The sequence below is a fragment of the Acyrthosiphon pisum genome, chromosome X, assembly GCF_005508785.2.
Source record: "Acyrthosiphon pisum isolate AL4f chromosome X, pea_aphid_22Mar2018_4r6ur, whole genome shotgun sequence".
Classification (NCBI taxonomy): Eukaryota; Metazoa; Arthropoda; class Insecta; order Hemiptera; family Aphididae; genus Acyrthosiphon; species Acyrthosiphon pisum.
Genome location: NC_042493.1, coordinates 66,270,200 through 66,287,257, shown reverse-complemented (window position 1 = coordinate 66,287,257; position 17,058 = coordinate 66,270,200). Strand labels below are relative to the sequence as shown.

General features: G+C 33.7%; 1 protein-coding gene across 1 annotated transcript; it reads left to right on the top strand.

Moving 5' to 3' along the window:
- Positions 1-15,012: 15,012 nt before the first annotated feature.
- Positions 15,013-16,823, top strand: LOC107884157. The gene is made up of 2 exons (XM_016805697.2): positions 15,013-15,154; positions 16,506-16,823. The coding sequence occupies exons 1-2, from the start codon at positions 15,109-15,111 to the stop codon at positions 16,784-16,786; spliced, it is 327 nt and encodes a 108-aa protein (XP_016661186.1). The 5' UTR covers positions 15,013-15,108; the 3' UTR covers positions 16,787-16,823.
- Positions 16,824-17,058: the final 235 nt, after the last annotated feature.

Genomic DNA, 17,058 nt, shown 5'->3' with positions numbered 1-17,058 from the left:
CCAGAGCTCAACCCAATAGGTATTCACAATTTGAATATAATATACTACCGCCTGCCTATAAAGTATTGTTAATTCGAATATTTTTGAAAATTATAGTAATTGTTCAAAAGTATAAAAAACTGTGATTAGGCGACACTTGAATTGATTTTAAGTAACACTTATATGATTGTGCATACGAGTACCTAACAATAAAATAAAGTTGCAGTGTATGCAAATAATAAATAATAATTTACAAGATGTTATGAACAAGCTGTACAAGGGAAATTAATAATATTTAATATATACAGACTGTACCTGCTGTTTTTTCCCCCATCTGACAACACTAAATTAACATTCATAAACTTAATGATCAACCATCAAGTTTTTATCATTTTAAATAAAATACTAATACTATAAAAATACTAGTTCATATTTATTTAATCGTTGTCCACTCAATTTATAATTATGAATGAACTATACTAACACGTTTAAATAATATTTTCAACAGGTAAATATTACATTACCTATAATAAATAAATTGGCTCTGAACTAATTGTATTCATCGTAGATCGCATAATACCTATGTATATTGTAATACACCATGTTTATATTTTCATGATTATAATAGCTATATAAATATAAATTATAATATATATTTATAAATTATATATAGCTCTAATTTGAAAAATATAATGTAATAATCATAAAAAATCAATATAAAAAATAATAAAAAATTAGACCTATTGTTTAAGTCCTCGTAATTAAAAAATGTGTTCTTCTGTCGTATACTACGCGTGGTCTGACATCTTTTTTTTTCACTGAAGAACAGGACGAAAATCACCTCGATCTCGTTTTCTAGCGTTAACTATTTCAGAACCACACTTATTATGACATGACAATGGTTCTTCGACAGTGTCTAATAAACTGTGCTCCCTTAAAAATTCAATGGCATTCTCTTCACTCTTTGCGACAGTCAAATAAAATTCTTTTAATTGCATAATTCACACGATATTATATAAAACGGATACAAATATAAACACGGTACAACACAATTGACAACCAATACGTAACAAACAAACTTATTCAATTTGTTATAATGTCGCACAGTAATTACTAATTATAGGTAGGTATTTTTTAATAACAATAAACATAGTTGGAAAATACAAGATATGACATATATTAGAACATTATATTTTATCATTTAGTGGATGTACGTGTTTATAATACAGTTTATCTATATTTTTTTCTTCTACGATATGCGGTCTACATTTATCATGGTAGACCACATACATTTGTAGTCCGCATATGAGAGTAGCACCATATTTTTAGCGTATTAACACGTTCAATGCCACGGTCGACGGGTAGTCGACATCGGTAACATTTCGCGGGTCGCCGGTGTCAACTACCCGTCGACAAATATTAATTCGCTTTTATGAATCATAATTTTGATGGCGATGAGATAACGTTTGAAATATATTGTAGGCGATCAGGTACTGTCTCAAGAAGCTTACAATATAATTGGTTTTTATTTTTGTTAATTTTTATTTATTTTTTCCGTAAAAACATATTTTTGGTGCGGCGACCCGGGTTCGACATTTCTAGCGGAGCTCAACGTGTTAATTATCTTAATCCTGCCTCAAAAAAGATAAGTTTCTGTATTAATAATTGAGAAAAACTCGTCTTTTGGATGTCTTGGTTTGTATGAAGAGTACATAAAATGTGTAGTTAAAATTCAAAATTACATAAAATTAAACATCAATATTTTGTTTTGTGGTAAGAGTAAATTATACTAGTACAATATTAAGGCTGATATTTAGATTAAAATATTAATCTAAAATATTTTAAAATATTTTTCGCTTAAATAAATTTTTGGACTTCAGTGTCACTGTTAATATTATGAACCATTATAAAATTTTACTTTCATTTATAAGCCCAGGACTATGAAAAATCTATTCCAAAATGATGATACAGTTAAATCAAAATTGTCATGCAAAATATGAGTAAAGATATAACATGTATTCAAAAAATTGAAACCAACTTTCCAATAACCCCAGACTTAAAACAACAAAAGTAAAATTTTTAAAATGCTGTTAATAATATTTAACTCGATTTTAGTACAAATTACTATTTAATGACAACACCAATCATTGACAGAAAGAATTTATATTGAGCAATTACTTTGTAGTAATATATATATGTATAATAATAATTAATCACATACCCACTTACTATTTTTTTTTAATTGATTATTTGCTTTACGCAATTTACACAATATGTGTAGGTATGTGTATTAAACACAACATACATTTATTTTTTAAGTTGTAATGATTGATGTTGTCACCTCACTTAAATTAATTATAAAATAACATAAAAATTATAAAACATTAACACTAGCACAATTTTTAGTTTTCAATAAATATCATTGGTAATGTGCAGTTAGTTGTCCAAATAGATTTTTTTCCACATCTTGCAAATTCCAATATAGAATCATAATATATTATGTGTAAGTTATAATGTGCAGTTAGTCCTAATATGTAGAGTTTTTTCCACTTCTTGCAATTATTAACTTGATTACACCTATACAATTTATTTGTCATTATAATAATTAAATAATATTACAGTTAAACAAATGTATACTTACTTCATTTATTTTGTAGTCATATTTAAATCCAATATGTGAAGCAATATTTTATTTTTCACTGTTACCAAAATATTGGTATTTTTAAATATAATTGGAAATAGTTGTATGAATATAATTTAACATAGAGGATCTTCCAAATTGTATTTGATAGTAGATTTCACTATAACATATTCAAATTCCAATTTAGAATCATAATATATTATGTGTAAGTTATAATGTGCAGTTAGTCCTAATATGTAGAGTTTTTTCCACTTCTTGCAATTATTAACTTGATTACACCTAAACAATTTATTTGTCATTATAATAATTAAATAATATTACAGTTAAACAAATTTATACTTACTTAATTTATTTTGTAGTCATATTTAAATCCAATATGTGAAGCAATATCTTTATTTTTCACTGTTACCAAAATATTGGTATTTTTAAATGTAATTAGAAATAGCAGTATGAATATAATTTTAACATAGAGGATATTCCAACTTGTATGTGATAGTAAATTTCACTATGGCATATTCAAATTCCGATTTGGAATCATAATATATTATGTATACGTTATAATGTGCAGTTAATCCTAATAGATTTTTTTCCACTTCTTTGCAATTAACCTGATTACCTGCAAAATGTGCTTGTCAATATAATAATTAAATAATATTACAGCTTAAATGTATAATTACTTAATTTATTTTGTAGTGATATTTTAATCCAATATGTGAAGCAATATTTTTATTTTTCACTGTTACCAAAATATTGGCATTTTTTAATGTAATTAGAAATAGCTGTATGAATATCATATTAACACAGAGGATCTTCCAAATTGTGTGTGCTAGTAGGTAGATTTCACTATGGCTTATTGAACTTTATTTATAAAAAAGTGCATTATTAAAATTTTAACACTTAAAAAGGAAAAATATTAAAAAGTAAAAGTTTATTAACATTAACCATTTAATCAAATCATTTAAAATATTTGGCACAATTCAATTATTTCTTACAATCTTACAAGTTTATAACAATAATATAACCTAACCTATAATTTAACCGTTTATCAGGTTTATCTTCTCAACGTATATCATGTGCTTCACAGTAACCTGGTAATAGGTATACTTACATATTATCATGTAACCATGAAGCATGGTAATATTATAGATATTATCTGTAACCGTGCACAGAACAAAATGAACAATACAAATAACAGCTAATCTATGACTTTTACCTAATTGTGAATCAGCCTAATCAGGCATCACCGTATTGTTTCGTACAATCGTACCCGTAGGTATTTTGTACTTTGTACTTTGTAGTAGCCAGTGGGGACAAGATGATTACACGCAACTACGCAACTACGCGTCATATGACGAGTGACAGTAATGGTCCAATTACTTATAATAAGTACTTGTATAGTGACTACTGTCTAGAGATTAGGTACAACGGTTATCATCGATAACGATATACCTTGAGGTCGAACAATATCGAATTTATTACTTATAGCTTCTGGTCTTTGTAATTGATAAGTATTATTATGATCAATGCCGCAAACACATTCAGTGGGGCGATCTGAGCGAACCTTGCCAAATGGGACTTATAAAATACATTTAGAGGACAACTTAAGTTTGCAGTACTTACTGAATTGATAATATGAAAAATGTAATTTCTTTTGCCCTAGGGTATAAAAATCCTAATTATTGCGGTATCTACCGACTAGGTATAACACATTAACACACAAACACCTGCCAAAACTACCCAACTTTGAGGAGTTATATCTCATCAATGGATTAATGAAAAATGAAAATTGAAACTTGATAATTCATAAAAAAAATAGCTTTATTAATTTATGAAATTAAAAGTATAAGTTACCATTTGAAAATCAAAAGTTGATAGTGTTTTTCCTAATAAATATAAGGGTGAAAAATATAAAAAAATTATATAATTCTAGAACAGCATAGGTCTAAAATTTTGAAAAAAAAAAAATTTGAAAAAAGTGAATACTTTTCGAGATAATGAGTGTTTTACGCTTAATCAATCACCCTGTATGAGACCATCATGCCAGACCCGGTCGAATGCTTTCTCAACGTCGAGAAAGACTGAGGCTGTATGGATATTGCTGTTGAGGTTGTTGCAGATGTGATCTGTTAATTTTACCAGTTATTGGGTTGTGGAGTACTCACGCTGGAAGGCAGATTGTTCCGGTCTGATTTTGTCTGTCAGGTGTTTTTGAAGTTCGTAGAGGACAACTTTTTCGTAGATTTTGGAGATGGACGATAGTAGAGCGATTGGTCTGTAGCTGTCCGGTTTGAGAGGGTCTTTGCCTGGTTTGGAGATGGGGACAACTATGGCTCTCTTCCAGGCTGTTGGGAAGTAGCACAGCTTGAGGCAGTCGTTTACGATTTTAGTTAGGGTCAGGATCATATTTTTCGGCAGGAGTCGTAGCGCGGTGTTGGTAATCTTATCTACACCAGGAGCTTTATTTTTCGGGAGTTTTGATAACAGCGATGAAATTAGGCCTGGGGATAAAAACATGTTGTGGCTTGGAGATTCGGTGAGGTTATGTTGAGTATATTCTGTGACTTCAGGAAGAAGCTGCCCAGGGTTAGGTGTGAATTGAACCGCTAGAGAGTCTGCAATAAGTTCAGCCTTTTCATTTGCCTGAAATACTAGACCGTTCGGACCAGCTAGTGGGTATGTGGCTGGGCGTTTGTGTAGTAAACTTTTATTAAGTTTGTAAACCGAGCCGTCATTGTGATTTAGAGTATCGAGAAACATGTCCCATTCATCTTGATTATGGGTAGACAGCATAGTTCTGATAAACTTGATTTTGGAATTTAAGCGGCGTTTGACTGCAGGGTTCCTGTAGAGCTGGCATTCTCGATGAAGGCGATTTTTTTAGTTAGTTTCTTCGGTGACGAATGAGGGCAGTGCTTTAAATCTGCATCTCAGATTCAACACCGAAGAAGAGCTTGACAGGATTGCAGAGTGGATGGAGGATGTGAAATCGTCGATGGCATTGTCGATTTCTGAAGTATTGGCAGTGCTAGGATTTATATCCACTGGTTTGTTTGCAAGGAGGTCGGTGTATTTGCGCCAGTTGATGTGGAATTTATCTGAAGGTGGGTCGGGGGCTATTGGAGTTCCAAGTACTTCGAGAAGTACCGGGTTGTGATCTGATGAGAGATCATTTAGGTTGGTTACCGCGACTGGTAAAGGGACTTTTGTGAGGGCGATATCAAGCACATCAGGCTGGTAGGATTGATTGTAAGGGTTGTGGGTCGGAGAATTAGGGGAATTGACCGCATAGTTATTTTGGAGCACGTGGTTGTATATATTGAGCCCGAAGTGTTGGTAGTGTGGCTGTTCCACAGAGGATGCTTGGCATTGAAGTCACCGGCAGAGATTGACTAGACAGAGCTTTGGGTAAGCGTGTCTAGATCAGACGTATCAAGCGTTTGGTTGGGAGGTTTGTAGACCGCAGTTACGAGGATTTCAATGTCATGAATTTTGATTGTTATTGAGGTAGATTGAAGATTGGTGCGAAGAGTGGTAGGTAGATGAGCAATGCGGTAGTGTAGCAGCACAGCAGTGCCCCCGTGAGCAAGAAAACCTCTGACAGTTTGAAACGGTGCTCATACTTTACGTGGCACCGCTACGTAATAATGGATAACTCTTATTTTATTTCAGTATAAAATGTACGTGTTTTTTCCATTATGTATATTAATGATTCATATTTTACAGTAGAAGGGAGGGGTCCGACGACCAACCGGTCATCAGGATCCCCGTACAAGAATATGAATATTTTACAATGTTAGATACAATTATTACGGGATGGGGAAGAGACTTAAGGGCACACATCGGGCCCGCTTATAGAAGTGGCGTCCGCTCTATGAGTCTCGTCCGGAAAGCGTGGCCGTAACAGGCGTGTTTGGGGGATCTATGTATGTATATAGTGGTCCTGAGAAGGACCGTTTTCACTTATTCCTGTGGTTATCTGACGGTATTAGCCGTCGGCCGGGATGGTTCAGCTTCGATGCCGTTGGAGCCGATGTCACCGTGGTCTCGGTAAAACTATTACGACGTTGCCCGTATTTACGATTTTGCGCGGATTGTCAGCACTTCGAGGACGTTCGTCAGGTGTCTATGAGTAAGATAATGCCTGATAGCCGATTGGCCCTGAGTGGTGCTGAACAAAATACACGTCGTCAGTCATATGGTATAACCTAACCTAACCCGTACTTCGTTGCCAGTGTGGTCTACGTTGTCGGCGGTCTTGCTGTTGTTCCGTAGTCGGCTTCGTTGGAGCGCTTGATAGCTCGCTTCTTCGCAGATCGACGTTGGCTGGTTCACTGGATACTGGATTCGACCGGTGTTTATTCAATTTCTTCAGACTTTGTTGTTCTTAACTTGAGATGTTGACGGTTTGAAGGTTTGAATTGAAGTGAAGTACATTTTGCTTTGCTTTGTAAGACGGCCATGGGGCCTATGTGCCAGTGTCAGGCGTGAGCCTATGACTGGTGGTGTTTATTCTAGCTTAGTATTTGCAGATAATTAGGAATGTGCCCAATCTAGATGGCGAGTGTTATTTTTGGTTAAGAGTGGGTTTGCTCTCGTACGACCTAGGTCACGGATGTGTGGGTGGGGAGATGTTAGGTTTTTTTGAAACAGTGTCTTGCTATTCCTCTTGATTTTTTCCTCGATGGAGACCACTCGGGAGGACTTTCTAATAGCGAGATTGTTTACGAACCAGGGTGAGGTGGTGATTGTCCGTAGGCCAATATTTTGTACCGATTCAACCTTCCTCCAGCTAGAGCGTGACAGTAATGGCGCCCAGGCAGGACCGGCATATGATAGAACTGAGCCAATGTACAGTTGGAGGCAGATGATTTTGGTATTTATGGGTATCGGGCTGCGGTGGTTTAGGACCGGGTATAGCATTCCTCTGATTGCTGTTGCTCTTTTAGTGAAATTTTTTATATGATCTTTAAATTTTAAGTCTTGGTCTATAGTTAAACCCAGGTATTTGCTGCTATGTGACCACTCTATAATTTGTCCGTTTATTTGAGGTTTGAAGTCAGTATAGCCTCTAGGGCGGTTAAACATAACTGCCACTGATTTCTGAGCGTTGACTTTTAGTTTCCATTTTTGGAACCAGGCCATTGCTATGTCAATCTGTTTTTGGAGCTGGATGGCTGCTCTTGAGGGGTTGCGGTTGGTGGTGGTTAACAGAGTGTCATCAGCAAAGAGCGAGAGTGTGGCGTTACTGTTTAGAGGTATATCGTTAGTGTATGCGGAATAGAGTAGCGGAGAGAGGCAGGAGCCTTGCGGGACGCCTGCTCTTATAGGTTTAGCGCTGGATGTTTCGTTGTCTACTCGTACAATGAAGCTTCGGTCTTCTAGGAAAGATTTAATAAGTGCCAGTAGGTAGGCCGGAGTGTTCAGTTGGTAAAGTTTGTATAACAGACCCGGGTGCCATACTCGATCGAATGCCTTTTCTATGTGCAAGAAAATGGCTGCTGTGCGTTGCTTGTTTTCTTTGTTCACTGATAGACGGTCAATCAAGCCAACTAGTTGATGGGTTGTCGAGTGGTGGCTACGGAAGGCGAACTGTTCTGGTCTTATTTTGGGGCCTATCACGGCATTGAGTTTGGAGTGGATGACCTTTTCAAAAACTTTTGACAGAGATGATAGGAGCGAAATTGGGCGGAAGTTTGCAGGATGGCGGTGGTCTTTGCCAGATTTTGGAATTGTGATGATGACTGCACGTTTCCAGGAAATCGGAAAGTATCCGATGCGCATGCATCCGTTGAATATTCTTGTTAATAAAAGAACCGCGGATTTAGGTAAAAACTGTATAGCTGTGTTTGAGATATGGTCGATGCCTGGCGCCTTGCGTTTTGGTAGATTTTTTATAATTTTTTGTACCGTACCTGGGGATGTGAAGCAGTCAGGTGAAGGGGCAGTTCTTATGCTTTGGGCAAAGTTGATAACAGCAGGGATAGATGGTCCCGGATTCTCAGTGAATTGATTTTCGTAAGTAGCGGCGAAGAGCTCAGCTTTATCTTTTGCATTGTATAAAAGTGAGTTTGGGCCAGAAAGAGGGTGAATGGCTGGGGTTTTGTTCAGCAGCTTTTTGTTGAGTTTGAAAATAGAGTTGTCATTTACTAGAGTTGTTGTTTACTAGTCGTTACGGTAATGTGTTTATATACCGTCATTCCGCCGCCAACGAAACCAACTTCTTCCATGTCCACAAAAACTCTCAAGACTTCAATGAAACTATACAACAGACTGAATTGAATTTTCAATTTTGAGAAGGAAGACTTACGAAGACACCAGCCGCCGCGACGATCTTATAAGTGATCCTGTTCAGCCAATCAGAGGTCTGGAATCGCCACCGCAGCAGAAAATCAACACACCGACGTCCTTGAAGTTACACCTACTTTGAGATATCGACTTCAAACCAGTGCTAATATTTTGCAACTGATTTGCAACAATTTGCAACACCAGTTTTGAAATTTGCAACTTCACCCATTTTCCGGGAAATCCAATTTCCCGACGGGGGTGCCAACTTAAAGCACCCCCACTTTAAGCTATCGACTTCAAACCAGTGCCAATATTTTGCAACTGATTTGCAACATTTTTATTTTAATTAAGTACATATTTTTATAAAAAAAATTCAAATCTGTTTTCAGAGTTCCTATCGATTTATTAGATCAATTTGTTGTTTGGCAAAAAACACGTATAAAAATCGTAATAAAAATTTAAATAAAAATAACAAACCATAGAAAATCTATATTGAATTAAAAAAACTTAATTTCATAAAACATTTATATGAAATAAAAAAAAAATTGATAACAGGCAGATTACGTTAAGGTATTTTTAGTTATAGTTACCTAGTATATTAAAAAAGTTGTTTTTTGTTATTTGTATACTATTTGTAAGTGGGTACATTAATAAAAAATTTAGACAAAAGTATTTTTTTTTTATTTGGCCACTTCAAAAATAGATTTAAATGAATTTGCTTACCATTCGTTTACTAGCTGTGTTTGTTTTGAGACAATTTTTTTTTATAACTTTTATGAATTATATTTTATTTTATAAATCAGTACCTAAATTATTTTTGAGTTGGCTATTATTGATTAATAATTTATAACGTTGATAAATAAAAATAATTTTAAAAAAATGTCCGTGATAATTGATGGTACTACTATCGGGAAATCGGATTTTCCGTAAAATGGGCGAAGTTGCAAATTTCAAAATTGGTGTTGCGAATTGTTGCAAATCAGTTGCAAAATATTGGCACAGGTTTGAAGTCGATAGCTTAAAGTGGGGATGCTACGTGAAGTTGGCAACCCTGTCAGGAAATCGGATTTCCCGGAGAATGGGTGAAGTTGCAAATTTCAAAACTGGTGTTGCAAATTGTTGCAAATCAGTTGCAAAATATTGGGACTGGTTTGAAGTCGATATCTCAAACTGGGGGTGTCAACTTCACGGACGTCACACCACCGCTACGGTTACAAGCCCCGTCCATGATGTGCAGCTGACAGCACCCACCAGCCTTACGCCGACTACGACGAATCTACACGGCCCGCCGCCGCGATCACTCATGACGGTAAATGGCCTATACGCCACATCGCACGGCGTTTTCTCCCGAAATACACCTCTCAGGGCTAATCGGTTACTAAATAACATTATTTAGCGAACGTCCTCGAAGTGTAATCCCTGTCGACAGTGCACGGCGTGGCTCTGTCGTGGTTTGGCTCTCGGTGTGACATCAAACGGTACTTCGATCTGCGGACGGCTCCGAACTCAACGTTCGACCGACGACGGACGGCACCCGACCCGAAGCCAGACCTCGGAGTAAAGTAATCGCCGACGGCCAAGGATCCGGATAGCCAATACGCTATAACTGCCCGGCGTGGCATGGACCGCCACTAGCCAGTGAAGCTCCAAGGCGCCCGGAAAGACCGCCAGCCACCCGACCGGACGGATCCCGAGGAATGACTCTAACGCCCTCGGGCGAAACCACGGAGATGACGACCTGACCAACACTTGAAATATATAAAACTCTTGACTCTTTAAATTTATCACAGAAATTGTATTGTTGTCTAAAAAATACCAACACGTTAGGTATCGAATAGTTATTGCAGTAATATCACAATCACTGATGGTTATCATCAATCGGTGAATTTGGACCTGCTGAACAAGAAACGCGCACTATAAATTTATATAAACTGTTTCACCCAAATCTGGTCATCACATATTATGTTAAATTAATGTATTCAACCTACAAAAATATCCTTTTCATTTTACCCAGACTCAGGACTGTATATATATATATATATAGGTATGATTAAAAGTATCACTAGCCAGCAGGTATGTACATTAAATAATATACACTATATACGTATTTTTAATGCCTATAATAAGATAATTTAGAATATTATATGGTAGGTATCATAATAAGTCGGCAATAATTACAATAAATAATAATGAAAAAAAAGATATGGTATGAAGGGTTGAAATTCAGCAGTACATTCAAATACTTATTCAGTTTTTAATATTTTCACCAATAAACTTTTCCTTTTTAGCAATGTATTAGATAATATTATATTCTATTTATAAAATTTCCCAGACATTGTAAAACCTAATAAAATACCATAAAGATTATCAGATTACCTAGTTGTACTTTAAAGGAACCAATTCGTACAGTTGTACCTATTATAGGATAAGCAATTTTTATCGGGAACCAATTCTGTGTTAGGGGTACAAATAACATACCTACGCTTAATCTTGGTAAAGAACAATATAATATACTATTTTAGAACTATTTTCTTTGTTATTATGCCTGAACAGTGTACCTACGTTTATTCAACGCTGATTTCGCCATTCATTTTACCTGAATAGATTAGTTTAAACTTTAAACTTTAAACTTAATGCGCTAGATCACACTTAGTTAATCTAGGATCCTAATAGGTTAATATTCTAATCAATAATACATGCAGAGGCGGACTTGCCATTTTTCCGCCTCTAGGCATTACAACACTAGCGCGTGCTCCCACGGGGGGGGGGGGGGGAGTAATGTTCCATGAACTAAAACAAAACTATAAAAATTGTATTTAGATATTTTTATATTTATACATACCAACTAAACAAATAAATATTAATACAATTATGCATAGGTACATTTGTACACTTGTACAATAATTAAATCATTTTGCGCCTTGATTTATCTATAGCAAAATTATCTATGATTTGGTGGTGAGCACTCTAGTTTCTATAATCATAATCGATTAGCAGATTTCGTCGCAATGTTTATTATTATTAATATTACTTTATCAAGACACCTGATTTCCAGAATTAATTCCAGTATTCTAATTGTGGTGTGTGCGGGGTGAGGCGGGTCATTCCACTAAGCACTGTGCGAGCAGCTGTCCCCCACCTAGCTATAGTAGAGCGGCTATATACAATGTACTATGTAGTAATGTACTCGGCGGCCCGTGGCAGTATATTTGACCGCCTTGGCTGGCGTTTTGCGCATGCGCCATTCACAATATTGTACGTGTTTACGCCGCACACCCATATACCATCTCCCATGTATTAACATAAGCAACGCCGGCAACTGCCTCGTCGAGTGTCGATGTCGAACCTCTAGCGGTGGCGGCGCGCGCTGGTCGCAGGATTAAACTCAAACGGCAAGGTTATTATAACTTATAAATTAAAACGTTACTGCGACATGACTACGTGAGCCATTCTCTAGTTTCGTGCAAATTGTATACGAAAAAAAAATAATATAAAATATAAATTCAGGTAAATAGAATTATGAAATTATGAAAAACTAAAAAGTAAAAATTAACTAAAAAGTTGCGCCCTAGGCCAGTGCCTTGGTGGCCTATGGGTAAATCCGCCCCTGAATACATGAACTGTGTTTTATACAAAAAACAATGAAAAAAATATCTTCCTAGTTGCAATGAGATTCTAGGTGATATATCCAATCATTATAAGGCAGTAGGTAGGTACCATGGTACAAAGGGCTATATGACATAAACTTCAAAAGTGTAAAAATTACATAATATAATAAAATTTGCGCCAAAATTCAAATACCTATGCACCTATAATCTATATAAAACTATATGCAATAAATGTCAAAAGTGCCAAATAAATATAATTTGTATAAATATTAATATTACTATGATTGATTTTTTAATTATAATTTATATATTTAAAAATATTTAAATTCCTCAATAATCAATATTAAGTAAAATTATAATGGTGGATACCTAATATAAATAAATATAAATTAACATTATAATATTTTTATATACCAAATACAAATTGTCCATTTAAACGGGTATATTCTATTCTACTTGTCTTCCATTATAAATGTATGTCCTTACGAGATGCCCTTTTAATTTCGTGTTTGAAGGAAAATAATTCATACATACATATGTTTTCATTTTACAATTTTAGTAAGGCATCAATTAATCTATAATATTATAAACTGAGCAACGAGCAACATAAAATTGGTTTTTTTAATACCTACATATTATATATTTTGTAGTTCGTATAATATCCTTATCCAGAATCCTATCGGCAATAAATTTTTATCTCTAAAATGTAACCACTGGTAATTTCTCTTAAATATGTATATTTTTATTCATTAAATAAAATGTATAAAACGCCTTTATTTATAATAGTTTTTGTAAAATTAATTTTTGGTTTATCTTATGTGAATTGTGAATGCTTACTAAGTTGTGAGTACATACCAACAATTTTATGTTATAAGTTATAAGTTAAAACAAAAAAACTCTGACGGTCTATCATAATCATTAAATTAATTGACAATTTGTTAGGTATGGTTATCTGGGAGTTCGGCGTTCATTAGTATTATACTTCCTATTTATTTTTTGTTCATGTCGTATTTGCGTTTATGTCGCTTATGTCTTAAGGTTCAAGGTACAACGTACATGTAGGCACAAGGTACAAGATATTATATCTACTACCAACATAATAATTTTAACAATAAACATTATACAATCTGTAAGAGTAGTGTGTTATTTTTTTTAACGACAGTTTACTAACATTAACCATTTTCCATTTAATCTAGATTGTTAGGTATAACTTATAATATTAATTATAACGAAAATAAATATAGTCTAAATCGTAAATATACTATAAAGATTATAGGTAGGTAAAAAAAATGGATAAAGGTACCTAACTACAAACTATTTGCATAATTTAAAACAGATATCATTCATACCAGTGAAAAAAGGCCAATATTATGTTAAGATTTCATTTCAGGATCAGTAATTATGAATTACTTTAGGGGGACGGAGTGGTCGAGCGGACTAAGGCGTCGGATTCGACGCGCACCGTCGTCGGTTCGAATCTCAGTCACGGGTGGAATTTCTCTCCGGGCAGATATCTGTTTGGATAGAGAGGCTGCCATCTACCGACCAGGCATGGCAGAAACCTACGGGTTTCCAATTGAAATTCTGCCAAACCAAAAACACACGTGTTTACAAAAAAATCTCCAGTACCCTCCCCTACAGATCAAAACAGCCATTCAATGGCCTATGTTGCCACGGGTTAATTAATAAAATTAAAAATTAAAAAATGACATATATGGCGTGTGACGGATAGGTGCCAACATTTTATCTAATATCTCGCCAGAACGTTTTTACCAAATACCGATGATATAAAAAATTAGGTATTATTATTAGATAGGTATGATATAATAATAACTGTATGTTACAATAACTGGTAGATTAGTTTTTATATTATATTATCCAACACTGTGATTGGTGGTTTTGATACTGTTATGATTCATAACTTATGTATATGACGTGTAGTTGTCACTTGTTTCTTGTAAATGTTTTATGTAAAGTTTTAATATGTTAAATGTGTCTTATTTTTAATGTTTGTTTTAAAAACTTGAAATACTTGTCGAATATAGTAGGTACCTACGTACCTCCAAAACGATACAATAATAAAATATCTGTCTTCTGTACTTTATACGATGATAATAATATTTCCTGTATTTCACTGAATCATGACTATTGACTATGTACGATGTACCTTGTACCTATATTATATTAAACTATAGGTATGTAGGTATACATAAACATTAAATATATATTATTTGCCCATTAGTAGGTAAACAATGCACTATTGATATGATTATTTTTTTAATGTTCAGATGTCTGCTGTATTTTAACGCTTATACATTTTAAGATAATTATGTCGTCTGTCAATATACAACGTGTATATAATATCCTAATTGCCTTTCTATCACCCACCGATCACATTCTAGTTTCATTTTATATGAGTATGTGTAGACGATAGTACCAAATTAGTTCGTCTGACCCTAGCGCTACAGCATAGCGCCCATACCAGCATTCATACCATTGCTGGTCAAACAGCCGATGTAAACTGATGTTATTCTGTGTTTTACGAATTATTAGAAGAATTAAATATCGTTTTAATAACTTCTCTTGACTTCAACCATGAACAAATACACCATGAATCTTTTGGTTTTTCTATTAATCACAGGTTAGTAATGAAATTAAGTAAAGGCTTAAGTATACAAATATCGTGTACGTACGTGTAATAGTTTAATTGTTGTACATGTTATTTCAATAATTATTTTTAATTTATAATACAATAATTGTATTACAATTATTAAATTCAAATTATATTATTTCCATCAATTCAAATAGATTTTACGGTAAAAAAGATTATTACCTACAATGTTTGAATTATTTGTCTCCTATTTGTTGATTGATTCTATTCATTATTCCACCATCAGTATAAAAAATAATCATTTATTACATTTTTAAAAAGCGATATTTGTCAAAATATTAGAATAATAAATGATTGAGTCAAATATTTCTATATACAAACTACATTTTTTTTTACTATTTATTAGGGAGGTACATAAATATTGTGGTTAATCTACTTATAGTGCAAAATATTTGACAGCTTTGAGGTTTTGTAAAAATGTTTTTATTACTATTTTTGTTTAGTTTTTAATTATTTTAATTTTAGATTCTGAGCGGAGTGAGGAAGCTATTGGTTTTAAAATGGTGTTTATTTATTTTTTTTATATATCCTGTATACAAAATTTCTACCAGAAGGAGTGTTTCGATTTCAACATACAGTACCTTATCTGTTAGCAAATTGGATGAATATGGTACTTTAAAGAGATCCCTTTTCGATTTTCTCAATAGTTATTTAACGTCACGGGAAAAACCACCAAAAAATTACGAAAAAACGCTAAAAATGGGATTTTAATTTCTAACGCTTTGTTTATCACCATAGAAACGAATAATAAATTATAATATTTAATATTAATTCTACTTACATGATAAAATAAATAATAACAATATAAAAAATCCAGACTGACAAACTGTTTCCGCTCAGAATCGTTTTTCTTATACAATGATATTATATCATTGAATTCAAGTCTAATACAATTCATTATACAATGACCCACTTGTAATCTACTGTACAGCAGAGCGTCATTCACTTACCTGCTTTTTAATATTTCTGTTAACTAACAATAATATTATAAATAAGCGCTAGAACGTCTAGAACTGTTAAACGTGATCTTATTAATAATTCAGATAATTTGTTCTGATTTACTAAGAAGTGTTGAATACGAGAAATTTTATTCATTTTTACCTTGTTATATTTTCATATCAAGACGACTGATATTTAAGTACTGAGGCTACCTGAAAGGCTATATTGTATGCTTGTATTACATCTACCTATAATTAAGCATGTTAGCTACCTAAATAAAAATAATAAATAGAGGTTTGATTCTATTCTTTAGTGTATAATGCATATTGTAGGTACCTAAATAATTTACTAATGATCATTTTGCTTTTATATTATAATATAGGACCAGGATTGATTTTGTCCGTGCATGCGGCTTTATGCGATCCGTCAATCGCCCCCTGTCATTTAGGTAGTTGTATGCCGTGTAATTTGGGAAAAAAGCAACCTGTGAAACAAGACGATTGCACGAATCCGAATGGATGCCCTGAAGTCACCATTGTAAAAATCGAACCACCTGCCTCGGAGTTTAAATTTATACCCCAATCACCGTTCATTAAACCACCCACTACCTGCATATTTTGTTTCTGGAACATGAATGGATTTTTTTGGTATTATAATAAATAAGCCACATATATTTATTGTACTTTAACCTTATATTTATATCTACAAATTATATATTTTATCATATTTTATCATATTAAATATATTCTTATTTAACACTAGAATAATGTTATTATATTATGCGACTCTATATTATATTATTTTTAAGAATAAACGTAGGTAAAAATAGACAAAGTATAAAAATTTGATAACAGTGCTGTAAGTAGGAACCTAACTATTAGACCTCAGCTGGTCATAAACATTAAAATTGGGTTCTCGTAATACATATTTGGCCA

Coding starts and splice junctions, on each gene's coding strand:
- LOC107884157 (XM_016805697.2), top strand. CDS start 15,109: ATGAACAAATACACCATGAATCTTTTGGTTTTTCTATTAATCACAG. Junction 15,155..16,505: donor GGTTTTTCTATTAATCACAG/GTTAGTAATGAA, acceptor ATTATAATATAG/GACCAGGATTGATTTTGTCC.